General features: G+C 41.7%; 1 protein-coding gene across 2 annotated transcripts in view; it reads left to right on the top strand.

Moving 5' to 3' along the window:
- Positions 1-14,717, top strand: part of ALDH18A1 (aldehyde dehydrogenase 18 family member A1) — a 1,219,662-nt gene that overhangs the window by 67,524 nt on the left and 1,137,421 nt on the right. For both annotated transcript variants that reach the window (XM_069611512.1, XM_069611511.1), the window contains exon 2: positions 5,974-6,099. In XM_069611512.1, coding sequence (XP_069467613.1) covers positions 5,974-6,099 — 126 coding nt within the window. The remainder of the gene's footprint in view (positions 1-5,973; positions 6,100-14,717) is intronic.

Below are 14,717 nucleotides of genomic sequence, written 5' to 3'. Positions count from 1 at the left end.
GGGTTAGATTTATGATGGGGAGATTAAAGAACAAAAACGAGTGGTTAGAGACGTACGGAAGGTGTGGTCCCGGGGCCCGATAAGTATGAAATGGCAAAGGCTATCCGTAATATTAAAAACTGGTATTCTCACTGAGTGAAGTGGTAGAGATATTCCCACCAGAAAGCAAGATGCAAAAAATGACAGACGTGTTAAGGAAAGGTAATTCTGAAAGCACCTAGCAAATGCCACATGGTTCTAAAGGAGATGAGGCTGAATTGCCAACCTGATTGACGAGGCTTAATGGAGGAGTTCTATTTGACAACTTTAATGAAAAAAAGCTTTCTACATGCAGTTATGAAGGAATCTTTAAAACCGATATGATGGAGATCTACTCGACGAATAAACAAACTGATCTGAATGCACAAGGCGATGGAAACATTGACCAATATCAACACAACACCCGCCCATCCCCCAAACCACAGCCAAGGATCGAATTTTTTTTTTTTTTTTTTTTTAAAACTCAACAAAAAAGATGCTGTAATCTAGCCCTCTCCAAATCAATGTCAAAACACTCAACAGAAATATACGAACTGCTAAGTGATGGCGGGATAGACATCCTATTCCTCACTGAAACATCGCTAACTAAAAACGTCAAGGTAAATTGCACATGAATTCCTCCCCAACAACTTCAAACTCAAACAAGCCAACCGAGAAGGAAAAAAGAGGAGGAGGTCTGGCCGTAGCATACAAGGACAAGCTAAAAACACCACCACTAAACATCCCAAACTAACTACAAATCACTCCTCCTGCACCTAGCCTTAGATTGCCATACCAACCTATCGTTTCTCCTGTTCTACAGGCGACTGACCTATAACCCCACCTTCAGACACTTTCGTGGATGCAATCGCCAACACTGCCATTAAACGAGATCACCGGATCATACTGGGAGACTTCAACATCTGGTTCGATTTAAGAGAACATCAACTCACCCAAAACATTAACAAATCAACTAGCAACAATGCATCTACAAATTGCATTGGTGAAATGCAACAACTGGTGAAAGGAGCGACCCACACAGCAGGCCACACCCTTGATGCAATCTTCTGCAACAAAAACCTGGTTACCACTGCACCACCAGTGCAAATCCTGAGTCTTATAAAGAATTGTGCTGATGATTATGCCGGCTACTGCATGAAAGGAATAATCATGTTATACAAACATAGTTTCTGTCCCGCCATTTTGTATGGGCTTGAGGCTTTGGCGTTGACTAATTTTAATTGGCTCAAAGTAATTGTAAGTTACATTTTGGAAGTGTGTAATGGGACTGCCTCAATGTGTAACCATAGAGGTGATCGGTTGGAATTGGGCCTTGTATACCTGCCTGCAATTGCTCTTAAAGAAGGGGGGAACCTGTACGAAGACCATGAAAGACCCCAAATGTTGTCTGCTGAAGATCGCATGTAAGGCAGTGATGTCTTATTATGATACAATATTGAAGGAATACAAAAATGTTAATGAACAGCTTTATGAAGATATAGGTTGGACCTCTGAGAATTGGAATATTTTAATTTCAAAATAAGTCAATTTGTGGGACTTTAATAAAATGATCAACATCTAGCACCCCTGAAACTGTACCGAGAAAACATCTGGGTAACCAATCTGTACATGAAACGGCAAAAGTATATGATATGTCCTTCTCCAATGATACGGAAATGTGTGTTACTCTTACGGATTAATAGACTCACTACCTTGATTGTAAAGAGCCTGGAATGAATATCCACTTAAAGAGTAGAATATGCTGCATGTGCAAAATTAATCAATTAGAGACAAATAGGCTTCTGATCAGAGTTTAGGGCCCTGGGTAATGTGTATGTGCAACTTGGAGAAGTCTGTTAACAACAATTGTGATGCTATCAAGAGCTATGAATTCTGGAAGCACTTTAAATGCTGATACTATGCCACTGCACATAGCTCTTTACCGAATATGGCAGCATGTTGGAAATCGGTTAGGTGTCCAAATGTGATGTACCCGTTTAAAGTCTGTGGTTTCTGGGGCTATTTGTGTGATCGAATTGAATTTGTGGATAATGTGATTGTAAGGATTTAGAAGGATTTTTGTTGATTGTTTTTAGATGCATTTAATGAACTGGATTTAATCTTATTTTATACTGAATTAAATGTGTCTGTTTGTATGTTCTATTCGATGAATGTGGTAATGTTTTGCTGTAAATATGTGAAATTCTTTTGAACTAAACCACAGTTAAACATTTTGTAAAAGTATGCTATCTGTGTATCCAGAATAGGTGTTTTTGTTTGCCAGACATGCATTCTATAACCTTCCCTTCAACTGTGTTCACAGTAGATGTATGTTTGCTATGCATACTTCTGTGACCCTTTAGCCTGGGCTAATGCAGTTTTTATGATATTCCTGAACTTGGACACATGTTGGAAAGGTCTTTGATGCGGAGGGCTTGAACCAATTAGTGTAACGTCTGGCAGGACCGTTTTTATAAATATAATCTTCAGAACTGGCCCAAACTCATCAAAGCTCTTTGTGCGTGCGCTCTTCATGCGCATTCCTGGGCTGGAGCAAGCCTATTATGTGTTATGAATGAAGTGAAATTTGGAAGGTATAATTGCCTCTTTTTTACCATTTCTAGCTCCCCTTGCAACATGAATGGCCAAGCAGAAATCCAGCTTTACATGAATTTTCAGTTCTTCTCTACATTGCTGATCCTTTTGATTAAAATAAAACCTATGCAAATCTGTTTACTAGAATCCTATTCAAAGTGATGTTTCACATAGTGCTGCGATAGGCTATAATGTATAATTTTTTAGAATTTCGTTTTGTACTCAAAAATGCATAATGGAGACAGTCCTTCTGTACAATCAGTTAACTGCAAATACTTTCTTATATACAGGGCATGCTCGCAATTATGAGGACATGGTCAGAAATCCAGTCCTTAAAGTTGCAAGAATGGGTTTTCTGGAGTGTCAGGCTGAGTTCTTGTGTTCAGGACATATTTCAAAGGCTTAGGCCAAGATCTATCATTGAGCTTTCCAATATACATTCTGTCGCTTGCCCTTGGGAAATAAATGCATTCCTTTTGCACGTTGCGCAGTTCTTGTTCACATCTTGGCCGTGTTGCTATTTTTACATAAAGAACATTTTTGTTTAAATGTATTTATTTTAATTTTTGTAACGCGCCAACATGCCCATGGTCCTCAAATACACTCCATTCCCGAATTTCATCATTATCAACATGACAGTGATTGAATACATATTTTGGTACTGTGGTGTATTGAATTCCAAATAAATGCAGTTCTCCACGTTTTCATCAGCTCGGGGAAGCCAGTCTTGAACTATTGTGGAAAAATGCACAAAAGTTATTGCATGCATGTGCACACCTAGTTTGATCTTGCATGGTTCAAGAATCATCATTTTTGTCATAACGGTGAGCAAGATGCATATATTCCCAACAAATGACCCAATTGGGGACTGGTGCATCATTGTCCCTCTTCCAATCTACTATGCTGAATAAACCGGGAATGTATTCCACCATCACAGCCAGACATCGTTCCAGGCAATAGTACCAAAAGTCTTTAGCTAGCATCACCAGTTCCTTGGACCAAGACCTCTGATGTGAATGATGTAACAGACTGCTCAGATTTCTAATTTGTTTACATTTTATTGGGCATTTGTACGGCGCTTATGCATCAAGAAAATGCGTGTTTCGAAGCACCCACAGGGCAAGAGAAGGGAGCAAGGGTAACGGCAAGACAGTGAGAAATTTGAAATACAGGAAGCGGTCCTACTAGGCCTTGTGAACATTTGCATCGTGCAAGGAGAGAATACGGACAGGGAAAGGGGGTAAGGGCCATAGAGGCTCCACAGAGGGGTGAAGTGCCAGGGGGTATAAGTGCAAGAGTCTGATGCGAAGGCAACGAGCAAGTGCAAAGTAGTGACCACAAAATGGAGGAGGGGGCCACCATGCCGACAGTAAGTGCAGACCTGTGAGGCAACAGGCCAAGTGGTTGCCAAGGGCAAGTGCAAGTGCAGGGGCAGCTGCGGGCGATCGGACAGAGGCCCCAGAAGGACATATGGGCCCAGGCCACCAATCCACAGCTACTGCGTGGTTTAGCATGAGGGGGAGAAGGAGGAATGTCCTGAGGTGGTTGCGGCACTTGAGATCTGCTCAAGAGGGACGGGGGAGGCTGTTCCGGGACAAGGGAGCCAGCTGATGAGAGGGAGTGCCCGCCCTCTGCTTAGAGAAACTCTTGATGAGCAGAGAGTTGGAGCTGAGGGATCTTGAAGGAGAGTATTTGGCGATAGCAAGCTGCCGATGGTGTGGTCCCTGGTCCCAGACAGCCTTATGGATGATGCAAAGGATTTCAATTTGATTCTAGCAGCAACCAGGTGCCAGTGGAGAGATTTTGGGGCTGGAGAGATACGGTCTCTGGCCCAGGATATGTCTTGTTTAGTGGAGTGCGTAATTGTAAATTTTGTATATGGCAAATGCACATACTGGACTGTGTGCTAGTTTCCATGATTTTATTGTATAACCGTGGCATGTGATGTGACGTAGGCACAGCCACAGGGCTCAAGCCTAATCAAATGTTTGGTGACACATGCTCACCCCCTGCCACGCCGCCAATAAAGGGCTGAGCGGCTTCCCGCTCGGCAGTTCCCCCGACGTATGCCTCCCCAGCATGGATGACCTGCCAGGAACGACATTGGATGAGTCTTCAGATAAAACAGAACAAGTGGCTGTGCAAAACGACTAGAGCTTCACTCTTCACAAGCACAGCTGACCTCCACAGAGAACTGGACATAGAGAGGTTGGACCAACATCTAGCAAAGCTGAGCAAGAACTTCTGACGAGGACTAGATCGCAATGTGAACCTTCTGATCAGGAGACTCACTGCCACCACTGAAAACCCGTTTGACTGCTTCCCGTGGCCCGTCACGGCGAAGACCATGTGAAACCAGCCTTACTCTGACCAGTCCGCAAAGACCATGAAGAAATCCAACCCAGGGACTAAACACTCAACCCGAGGGGATGGAGTAATGAGGCTCACGCCTCATAATCACTGCTGATTGATAGAATCTGTCAGCAAGCAGAAAAGCTCACGCGGCAGTCCAACCACCGACTCCTGTCCCCAGACTGCCATTGCAGCCTTTTGCTGCAGCACGCCACTTTGGAGGCAGAGGGCCTGCCTCACAAGGCCCTGCCCCCACAGCGTGTTAACACCCCCTTCCCCTGGCATCCTCAAGGTGCCGCTCTGCTGCAAGGCGGGTCAGAAGCGGGTGCTGCGTTTGGCCATGCACAGCACCCTCATATTTGCTGCCGGTGCTTCGGCAACTTAATGGTGCACGCTTCATTAATATAAATCAGTTTGGGCAAAGATTTATATAACCCGATTCTGCCCTTCAATTAAGAGAAGAAAAGAAGAAAATATGCTTTACAAATATGAAGCATGTTGTGGTCCCGATGACTTGCTTTACAGGCGTTCTTCCCTCAAACGATCCCATGTCGGTGACCTGCTCCTTTCAATGTTGAGTGCAAACATTGCTGACAGGGGACGCGTGCATCACTAATGCGCACACATACCTGTACTCCTTAATCTTGCATCACCCTGCTACACACCCGTGATCCATGAAATGGGGCAAAATGTTCGACGAATCCACCCCTTACTCAAATAGGGAAATTCTGAATGAGATGGAAGATCCTCGCAATTTATGACTAGCTCTTAATGTGCGTAAATTTTGAAAAAAGGGTTACAGGCGTGAAAACTGCTCAAACCATGTTCCGATCTGCATTTTCTCTGCCTTTTTAGTTTCTGCGAAGAATTGTTTGAATCGTAAATGCCCCTTGGGTTTATGCTTGCTGTAAATTGAGCTGTCTGCTTGTCCAAGGATTGCAACACTGCTTCTTATTCTGTCCTATGGTAAGCGACGGTATTAATCAGTATACTTTTTCACCTTTGTAGGAATTTCAGTCCTTTCCTTTACCTTCATGATGTTGCGTGGAGCTGCCAAGAGTCCCTGTTTACGCCACTCTGCGGTCTGCCTGCGCTCACGGATTCAGTCCACTGCTCACCTGTCTCGTGTGCATCGTAAGTCATGTTGTTGAATTTACTTGCCTGTGGAACAGTGGTCTGTTCTATTTGCATGTCGACCACCATATTTGGAAATGTAAAGTTAACTTTTTGTACCGAAAGAACTAACCATTTCTGCCATAAACCAATTTACTTTCTAAATCTGTCCATTATGCTCCTCTGTGGTCAACACGTTTGCCGTCTTTGGTTAAACATGTAGTTTGAATGGGAGGACGAGCTTTCATGGGATTAACCTGTTATAATAGCCTTGTGAGGAGAGCCCAGATAAACAGAGCAAACACCTGTCTGCGGAGCTGCTGTGAATGGGTGAACCCTGCTAATTCTTATACTAATATTTCTTTGAGTACAGTGGGCCCTTCACCCCAATTTTCTTTTGCGAAAAAACCACAGACCTAAAAACGAAGGTTGCAAGACCATATTTTTGTAAATTTGATCAGTTTAAGTACCAATAGTATAATGTGCCATTTTTTTACATAGCACTTCGTGCCAGATTATAAGCACAGTAATGATAGGTGTCCTAAATCTGCCTTCACCTGAGCAGCTTGCCGGGGGAATTTGGGTACTGTCGTTTTTTTGTGCACGCAATCTCACCCAATGGTCTGTCTCCTGGCAACTGCTTTGTTTGGTCATAAAATGAAATGTACAGTTTTTACTACTTATACTGTGGTGATTTATTAAAAAGAAACAAAAGCCCTATATATTATTCAAAGGAATATTCAAATGTGTTATATGAGCAGATGGAGGACAGAAACCGTGTGCCAGACACGTTTCTTCATTCTAACCCCGCAGACCCATGCAAATCTTTATATATATAAAGCTGAATGTATGTGTGTCCGGCTATACAAATCCACTTAATTGAACCCACATCTACCTAATTTTGCATGGATTCCTCTTTTGTCTGGGGCAAGATCGTAGTCTACATTTGGATGCAAAAACCTTGTATGCAAAAAAATAATTTTGCGGGTGTGTACATTTAAAAAAAATAATAATAATTATCACGCCACTCCAAATATGGGAAATGGCAGGGTTACAGTTAAGAGCTCAATCTTTCTTGACACATTTTCTCAAATGTGCTGAAGCCATTAAGTGACTAAAAAATGCCACACAAAAACTAACGAAAAGCTCCATCTGATGCACAGCGAAAATCAATATGAAGAGCTTCGAAAACACAACAACAAACAGCAGCACGACTTGCCGACCAGAGGACAAGAGAAACATCCTTCAGGGCACATGAGACAACACTCGATCGGGACACTGCCAACGCCGGATACTATATATATAATTTGGTGTTGATCTTGGGGATGTAACTCCTGGAACAGTGAGGTCTGGCATCATGAATTATGCGTGCAATATTCTTTATTTCATTGCCAAATGAATGCAACTATTTCTAGCTCGATGGGCAATCCCGTTCCCGAGAATTAATATGGGGGTTTTTCGGCATTGTTTTGTAGTGTTCCACGCCCCATCTACAGGCCATTTGTATAAAGTGCTCAGCATAGCGCTGTCTGTGCTAAACTGGTCTTGCATTTTTTGTGTTCACATTTTTAGAAGAGTTAGTGTCTTCATTTATTTGTTTTGCAATAAACTCAATGATGTTAATTTCACTAATTAATTGAACAGCACATTTTTATTTACCTCCGATTTAAATTCTCAAATGAATATCACATTTGCATGCTTACTCTTGATTATTTGCAGTGTGTTTAGCATCAAAAATGGCCACCACTGCTAACACTGCAAATAAGAGTAAGCATACAAATATGATATTCATGTGAGAATTTAAATCGGAGGTAAATGACAATTTGGTGTTCAAAAAGTAACATGTATTGCTTTTTTTCCTTTGTGGCAAACAAGGTTTGTTCATTTCAGTGGAATATGGAAAATAAATCTGAGAATGGACATCCCAGGCGAAGCCGGGTACTTAAGCTAGTATCTAAATAAATAGCTGAGGCCTTCTTGCCCACTGACTCGTTTATTTGTTTCAGCGGTATAAAGAAATCATTTTTTTATTTTATTTTTTAAATGTCACGTGAGAAACACCAAGATTACATCTCTTCCTTGCTACATTTCTTCCTTGCCTTCCTCGAACATAAATAAGCCCTTGGGGAAAACGCCCAATTGTTATAGTATCTTCAAATTCCTGAGCACAACGAAACCGGACATGTATAAGTATGCGGGGGGGGTGGGGCGGGGGGGGTGGGGGGGGGGTCCATGTCATTTGTCATTTTGATGCCAGTAATTACTTCAAAGTAATGTATTTTTTTTTGTTCTTTTATTTTAAATTGGGGAAGGGGCTCAGTCCACTACACTACTACCCCACGCTCCTCCCATACCATTTTTACCCCATTACCCACAACCCCTTATATTTATTTTGAAGTATTTTCAAAGTAAATTACTTCAAAGTAATTACTGGTGTAACCACAGGATATGTAGTAATGGCTTTGCGGGGGCGAGCAGGTGCTAAAACAGACTAAGGGTAAGCAGGGCGTTTAAGAAATAGTCTGAGTGAGTTTGCAGCCTGTGTGGGGAACAACCAGCATGCCTTTTTATATGCAGTTCTTGTATCTTTTACACTGACCATGTATGTGGGTGTGCTCTTTGGCACGACATGAGGTATGCCTCTGATCCCAGTCCACTTCTCCTCTGCACTCATCTCACATTATTGCAATATTTCAGAGATGTATGCAAATAATGTAAGTGGTCTTGTAAAATGCCCTTTTGCCACTAATGGTGGCCTTGCTGTTTGTTCACTTGTAAGAAACTCATGAAGGGATGGTGTGCTTCAATACTCTGTTCGGCAATCTGCCTTCTATGGATTTGGTGGATAAACTTTGGAGTGTTCTTCATAGGGAAGAACCCAATATCTAATGGACTACTGGCAGTGATTGGTCTACAGAGTAAAGCTTAGTCCTGGCTCGGATTAGTGTTTGTGCTAATGGCTAGGCCTGTGGTGGCCGGCTGTGTGGGTATGAGGGCGGGAGGGCGGAAGGGAGGGAGGGAGGGAGTGTGTGTTTGTAAGGTGCTAGTCGATCTTAGCAGTGAGCTGTGGGAGCAGGGGTGGACTCTCACTGGCACCAATAAAAAATAAGTGTCCCACAGTTGCAAATGGCCATTCATTCCTTTTGTGACTCTCTTTGAATAGTACCCAAAGGAGTTTTTTTTTATATAATTTGATGCAAATTGTGCATTTTAAAGGATATTTATTCTGCAAACTGATCAAAACTATTAACTGCATAGTGAAGTAACTCCTCAAACTGGCAAACGCTGGCCAAAAAAAGGTTCTATTTTGACCCAAAAAACTGGCCAACACCAGCATTTTGCATTTTTGGTTCCGCCATGTGCCTATTGCCCTATAGGCCAGCCTGAGCCTGTGTCGGAGGGACTAAGCCTTACAAAGCAAAACAACCTGCAGTCATGCACGTATTCCCCTGGCATTTGCAAACGGTCCCGTTTCTTTAGCTTACAGTCTCCTCTTTCAGTACTCTCTGCCTTTGTCTCAAATAGCTACATTTTATCGCAGAAGGAACGAAAAAAACATCTGCAAGTTTTTTTTTCTTTGGGGGGGGGGGGTGCGGACCGAGAGGATTTCCCGGCACTAACAGTATTATCCAGCTTCTTTCATGACCTCCTGTATTTCCACGATAATAGTGTGATGCCCGAGGTAGGGTAATGGGGACAGTTTTTGAAAATGACTCTTCCCTGTCCTCGCAGGCACTGATCACGTGTCCCCCTCTTGTCGAGGTGCCCCCAGAACTCTTCCATGCGTTTTCCCCCGCCCACCCTCTGTCATTACCCATTCTAACTCTCCCGTTTGTGTGACGCATTTCCTTTTCTGATCACGTTTTATGGCGTTACTGCAGCAGTATTGCGAGATTCCCCCCTCGCTTCCCCACCCAATAATCCGAAAACTATCTCCCCTCAAACGGTCTCCCCAGCCCACTTGAAACACCCCCACGGCACTCTTTTTCTCATTATCCCGCCCCACCTGTAGCCTGATATTGATAAAACCTTTTCCTGCTTCAAATATAATTTTGAGCGCAAAATAAAAAAAACGTTGTATGCATCTCCCATGGTGGTTTGTCGCAAAGTTTTCCGGAGCATCCCAATTTCCATGGAATATTTGAAAAACTACAGGACGGATTTACCACAAACCAGCAAAATGCACGCCCATCAGTCTGGCGAGTCAGAACCTTTTGGCAATAAAGTTCAGCAACTACCGCCCTATAATTTATTCATGCAGGCATTCTTCCTTGTGGACTCTGTCTGCATTTAGCACTTGAAAAAAGCATGTTGATTCTGTAGGAATCCACTGTAAATGTAGCTTGTAAAGTATACGCTGTAGGCAGCATTTAAATCCTTTTCAAAACGGGCGGGGGGGGGGGGCACATGTGAAGAGGGAAGGCTAACTCAGCTTTGCAAATGTTTAAAATTTCAAGCAGGGGACCCGACCGCGAGTAAGTGCTAATGTTGGTGATCCCTGCATGCAATAAACATTTTTTTGCAAAATGGCCCACTTGTGTAAGCATAAATTTCAAAATGTTTTTAGTGACCATTCTCCTTTGTTCTCTCGTGAAATTAGTGCGAGAACAGCCAGCATCATAGATGGTGGATTTTCATTTCTGAAAAGCCTCGGTTGCTGCATGTGTCATAAATGTTTTTGGTGTGGCGTCACCCCCTTCTCTGTGAACCTAAAAAAAAAAAACACAAAAAAACTGCATGACTTTCTCTAAACCAAAAAAGGAATATCTGCATAGTTTTATACACGGCATGTTTCTATTTGGATCAAGGGTGTCCAACGGTTTTTGCTGTGTACTTGTTCAAAGGAGGCACCTTTTTCCCCATTAATAAACGAGTTGGAGTAGGCCGACAACTGCCTTTTATTCAATGCTTGATGACTTTTAAACCATTGGATCAATTTTCCCCAACTTTCTAGTTGTGAACAACCCATGGCAGACCATCTTTATTGAAAGTTTCAACTAGATTGCAAATTGGTTTTATCTCGACTAAACCACTGCCCTATAATGTATATGCTGCACCAAGTTTCATATTTTTTTTTTTTTTGTTGATACAAGTTTGGTTTTGTGTGTCTTTGACTAACTCGATCCCTGCTCCCACCCCATGACTCTCCCAACATCTGGCTCTAGCCCCTCTTTCTGCACTTTTCCCCCTTCTTCCACCCCTTCCTCTCCTCCCTTATCTCCTCTTTCACTCTTTCTTCCTTTCTCCCTCATGTTATGCTTCTCGCCCTAATTATTCATGTTTCTGTCTTGCTAGCTCTCCCTCTTTCTATTGCACTTTCTACATGGGAGATGGTTGTCAGGTCCATGTTCGCTACAGCCATCACAGCTGCTGCTGATAGCTGCCCAATCGGATGCATAAACGGATATGTAGGAGGGGTATGGGGGACGGGGCGGACTGTTTGGCTCTTTTAACGTCTTAAATTCTAATGATCACTTCCAGTTGTATATCTAAGTCGTAATAAAAACACGTCTTAATTATTGAGAAAATTACACTATCAAAATGTAGAATTAACATATAAATGTATGTTCTGATAGTTTATAATTCCAAGATGGTTTGCTAGACTCCCGTTGTACTCCTTTTCAAATATCCCTTTGAGAAAGGGTAAACAAGACGACCAACCGCATCAACAACGTTTCCAGCCTGCTTTGCATAAAACGAAAGAAGACAACCGATCTTTATAAATATCGGGGATACAACAAGTTTTACGTGCATGAATCAAAGTACCCTGTCCTCTGGGGTTTGGTGGTCATTTAATTTTTCACAACACTACCCCTAACATTGACTTTTTTTCTAACATTTAACCAGGGGGTAACATTTTCAAATGACAAGCTACTAGCCAGGAATATAAAGTCACTTGCACCGTCAGTTCGCCATATACATACAGCACACCATTTCTTACTTCCCAAAGGTTATCAGTAGCCAGTGGCTATTGGTGAATTCACATTTTGAGCACTCAGTCAGATATATACTGATTCGAACAGCGTTAGGATTTGGCTGCAACATCAGTCAGTCCATTGGGGGTCCAAAAACCACCCCGTTGCAGAATTTTCACATGGTCTAAAATTAAGGATGGTTGTATACATCCTCATTTCCCAGTGCAGAGACGCTGGTCAGCCTACTCCTAGATGTAGATCTAGATATGTATAGAGTTCAGTGGAGAAACATTTTTAAAGGCCACAGTTCTGCTAAGTCCATAAATGGGAATGCTGTGATTTTGCAAGCATGTTTAAGGACTGGACAGAACACCAAAATTAACACTAAACATAACTTAAAATACAAACCACATTCAAACCAACACTTCTGAAGCTTCAAATCTCCTTGTATTTTAAGATTAAGTTTAACATGTTAATGTGCAAATAGTATTTTGCTTTTAGTGTGTATACTGTTTGTGCTTGTTTGTATTTGGCATGTTCTTTTTAGTTGCTGTTTGATGTGCTCTTGTTGACATATTCATATTCACATAATGTTGTGAGCTTGAGATTTTAGTAATTGTAGGTGTAAATGGAGGTCATAGCCGTTTATTAGAAGTTGTGTTGGTAAGTATAGATTTTGCAATTATTTAGTATAGGGTGTGGTAACCTGGGGGGGGTTCTAGGAGTTTCTCTATCGGCCTATATCCCGGTTAGAGTCTCAACCAGAGTCTTTAGCTCCCCATCCTTTCACAGAAGAGAAATTTCCACTACATCAGTCTTTGTGCTGGGCAGGACAAAGACTGATATGTAGTGGAAATTTCTCTTCTGTGAAAGGATGGGGAGCTAAAGACTCTGGTTGAGACTCGAACCCGGGATCTAGGCCGGTAGTAGAGAAACTCCCAGTACCCCCCCACTCTCCCTTGTTTTTGTATAGGGTGTGATTGCAGGTTTTTAGGTCATGTATGTTGTGTATATAGAGTTTGTATCCTACTGATTAATTTTGTGCGGTTTTAGAATGCATTGCATGTTTGCAATCTATGTTGTGTTTTTAGTCTACCTTGTAAAAATTTACATAGGTGCTGCTTTTATTTTTACTCCTATGTGAGAGTGAGTTAAGGTTCCAAAAATGTTGGTTTTATTGTCAGTTTTATTTTATGTTCCAATTAGTGTTTCATTATATGTGAAACCTTCAGTTGGCATTCCAAACATACGTTCAAAGAGTACAACCTTTTCTAGATGGTAAAATGTACCCCTTATTTTTATTATTGGTAGATACATGTAAAAAAAAACGTAAATGCATGTGTTTATACATAATAATCTTGTGAATTGACCAGTGTAAGTTCATGTGTTATTGTTTTTGTATGAAGTCCCACATGTGACGTTTACTCAGTGTAGTAGTACAAATTGCAGATAAAATGGTACCGTTGCATTTGTGTTGTGATTTTCTTTCGAACCTTGTCTTTTTTTTGTACACTTGCTTTTTTTGTGAGCGATAAGGGTATACTGGTGCCATCAGGCCGGCTTGTGGGGGTGGCTAATGTTCAAGGTTGCCTGTTGGGAGGGTTTTTCCAAAACGACCTACTTGGGATTCTTGGAAGCCAACTTAAATGTAGCAGATGGGTATAAACAGTTTAAGAAAACTGTCAGTTTGTAAAGTGGCTAAGCGATAAGGCCTGGACTCCAAATAGTGAGGGTTGAGGGTTGGGTTGGTGTATAGTACAGTTCATACAGAAGCTGATTAGCAAGGGATTGTCCTTACAAGTAAGTACTATGACACTATAGATGCATCAAAATACGTAAAGAACATATAATCTATACACACCACTTTGGTATTCAGTTTCAAGGCAACACTATTAACAGTGCTCCAGATCAGACATGGAACTGGGAGTATTTTACTCCCCATTTTGGTAGCAAAATGTGTTTTTTTTTTTTTTTTTTTTTTAAGGAGGGAGTAAAAATGTAAGCCCAATTCCTAGTGAATATTTTATTAGGGAGTAAGAATTTTTTTACTGAAAAACCGAAATGTATTTGTAATGAATTTGTTGCACCTAGTTATTCATGCACATTAAAGGATACATGTTTACTTTCTCCAACCAGGCAGTTAAAATAGTAATAGTAATTTCTTTCTGTGGCAGTACGTGCACTACTGGTCCAAAAATATCCATGCAGCTGTGAGGGTGAAAGCAGCAGTGCACGTTTCTACTTGTGTTTTTACGCCCTATTTTTATTTATGTGGAGTACATGCTAATTTTTAGGTTGTAAAAGTGGCCAGTACAGCCCTTATCTGTAGGGCTGACTGTTAAAGTAATCTAAAGTGTGTGGTGGGGCCTAATTACAATTTACAAGCCTTATAGGCATCACCACTTTTGGTACTCCATTTAGGTGGGCCCAAGCCCTATCCTATTGCAATGTCCACAAGGCTACAGGTGAGTAACCCTTATCGTCTAGGGTACTAGTATGACAGTTGTTATAGTATAGCAACGTTTAAAGTCCAGAGTTCCTGTAATAATAAAAGGCACACTGCCAATCCTATATATTCAGGGATTGGCCCAGACATGATTCCTTTACTTGGGCTCCACTACTATTGTAATGCAAGGATAACTGCAGGTAGATTTCACGGCCAATATAGTTCAATGGGATCAGAAGGGGTTGACAAGATAAGCACTATTGCCTCCTGATCTCAGA

Source organism: Ambystoma mexicanum, chromosome 8, assembly GCF_040938575.1.
Source record: "Ambystoma mexicanum isolate Mex_15411 chromosome 8, UKY_AmexF1_1, whole genome shotgun sequence".
NCBI classification, from domain to species: domain Eukaryota; kingdom Metazoa; phylum Chordata; class Amphibia; order Caudata; family Ambystomatidae; genus Ambystoma; species Ambystoma mexicanum.
Note: the sequence above shows the minus strand (reverse complement) of the source record. Positions and strands in the feature narration are given on the sequence as shown.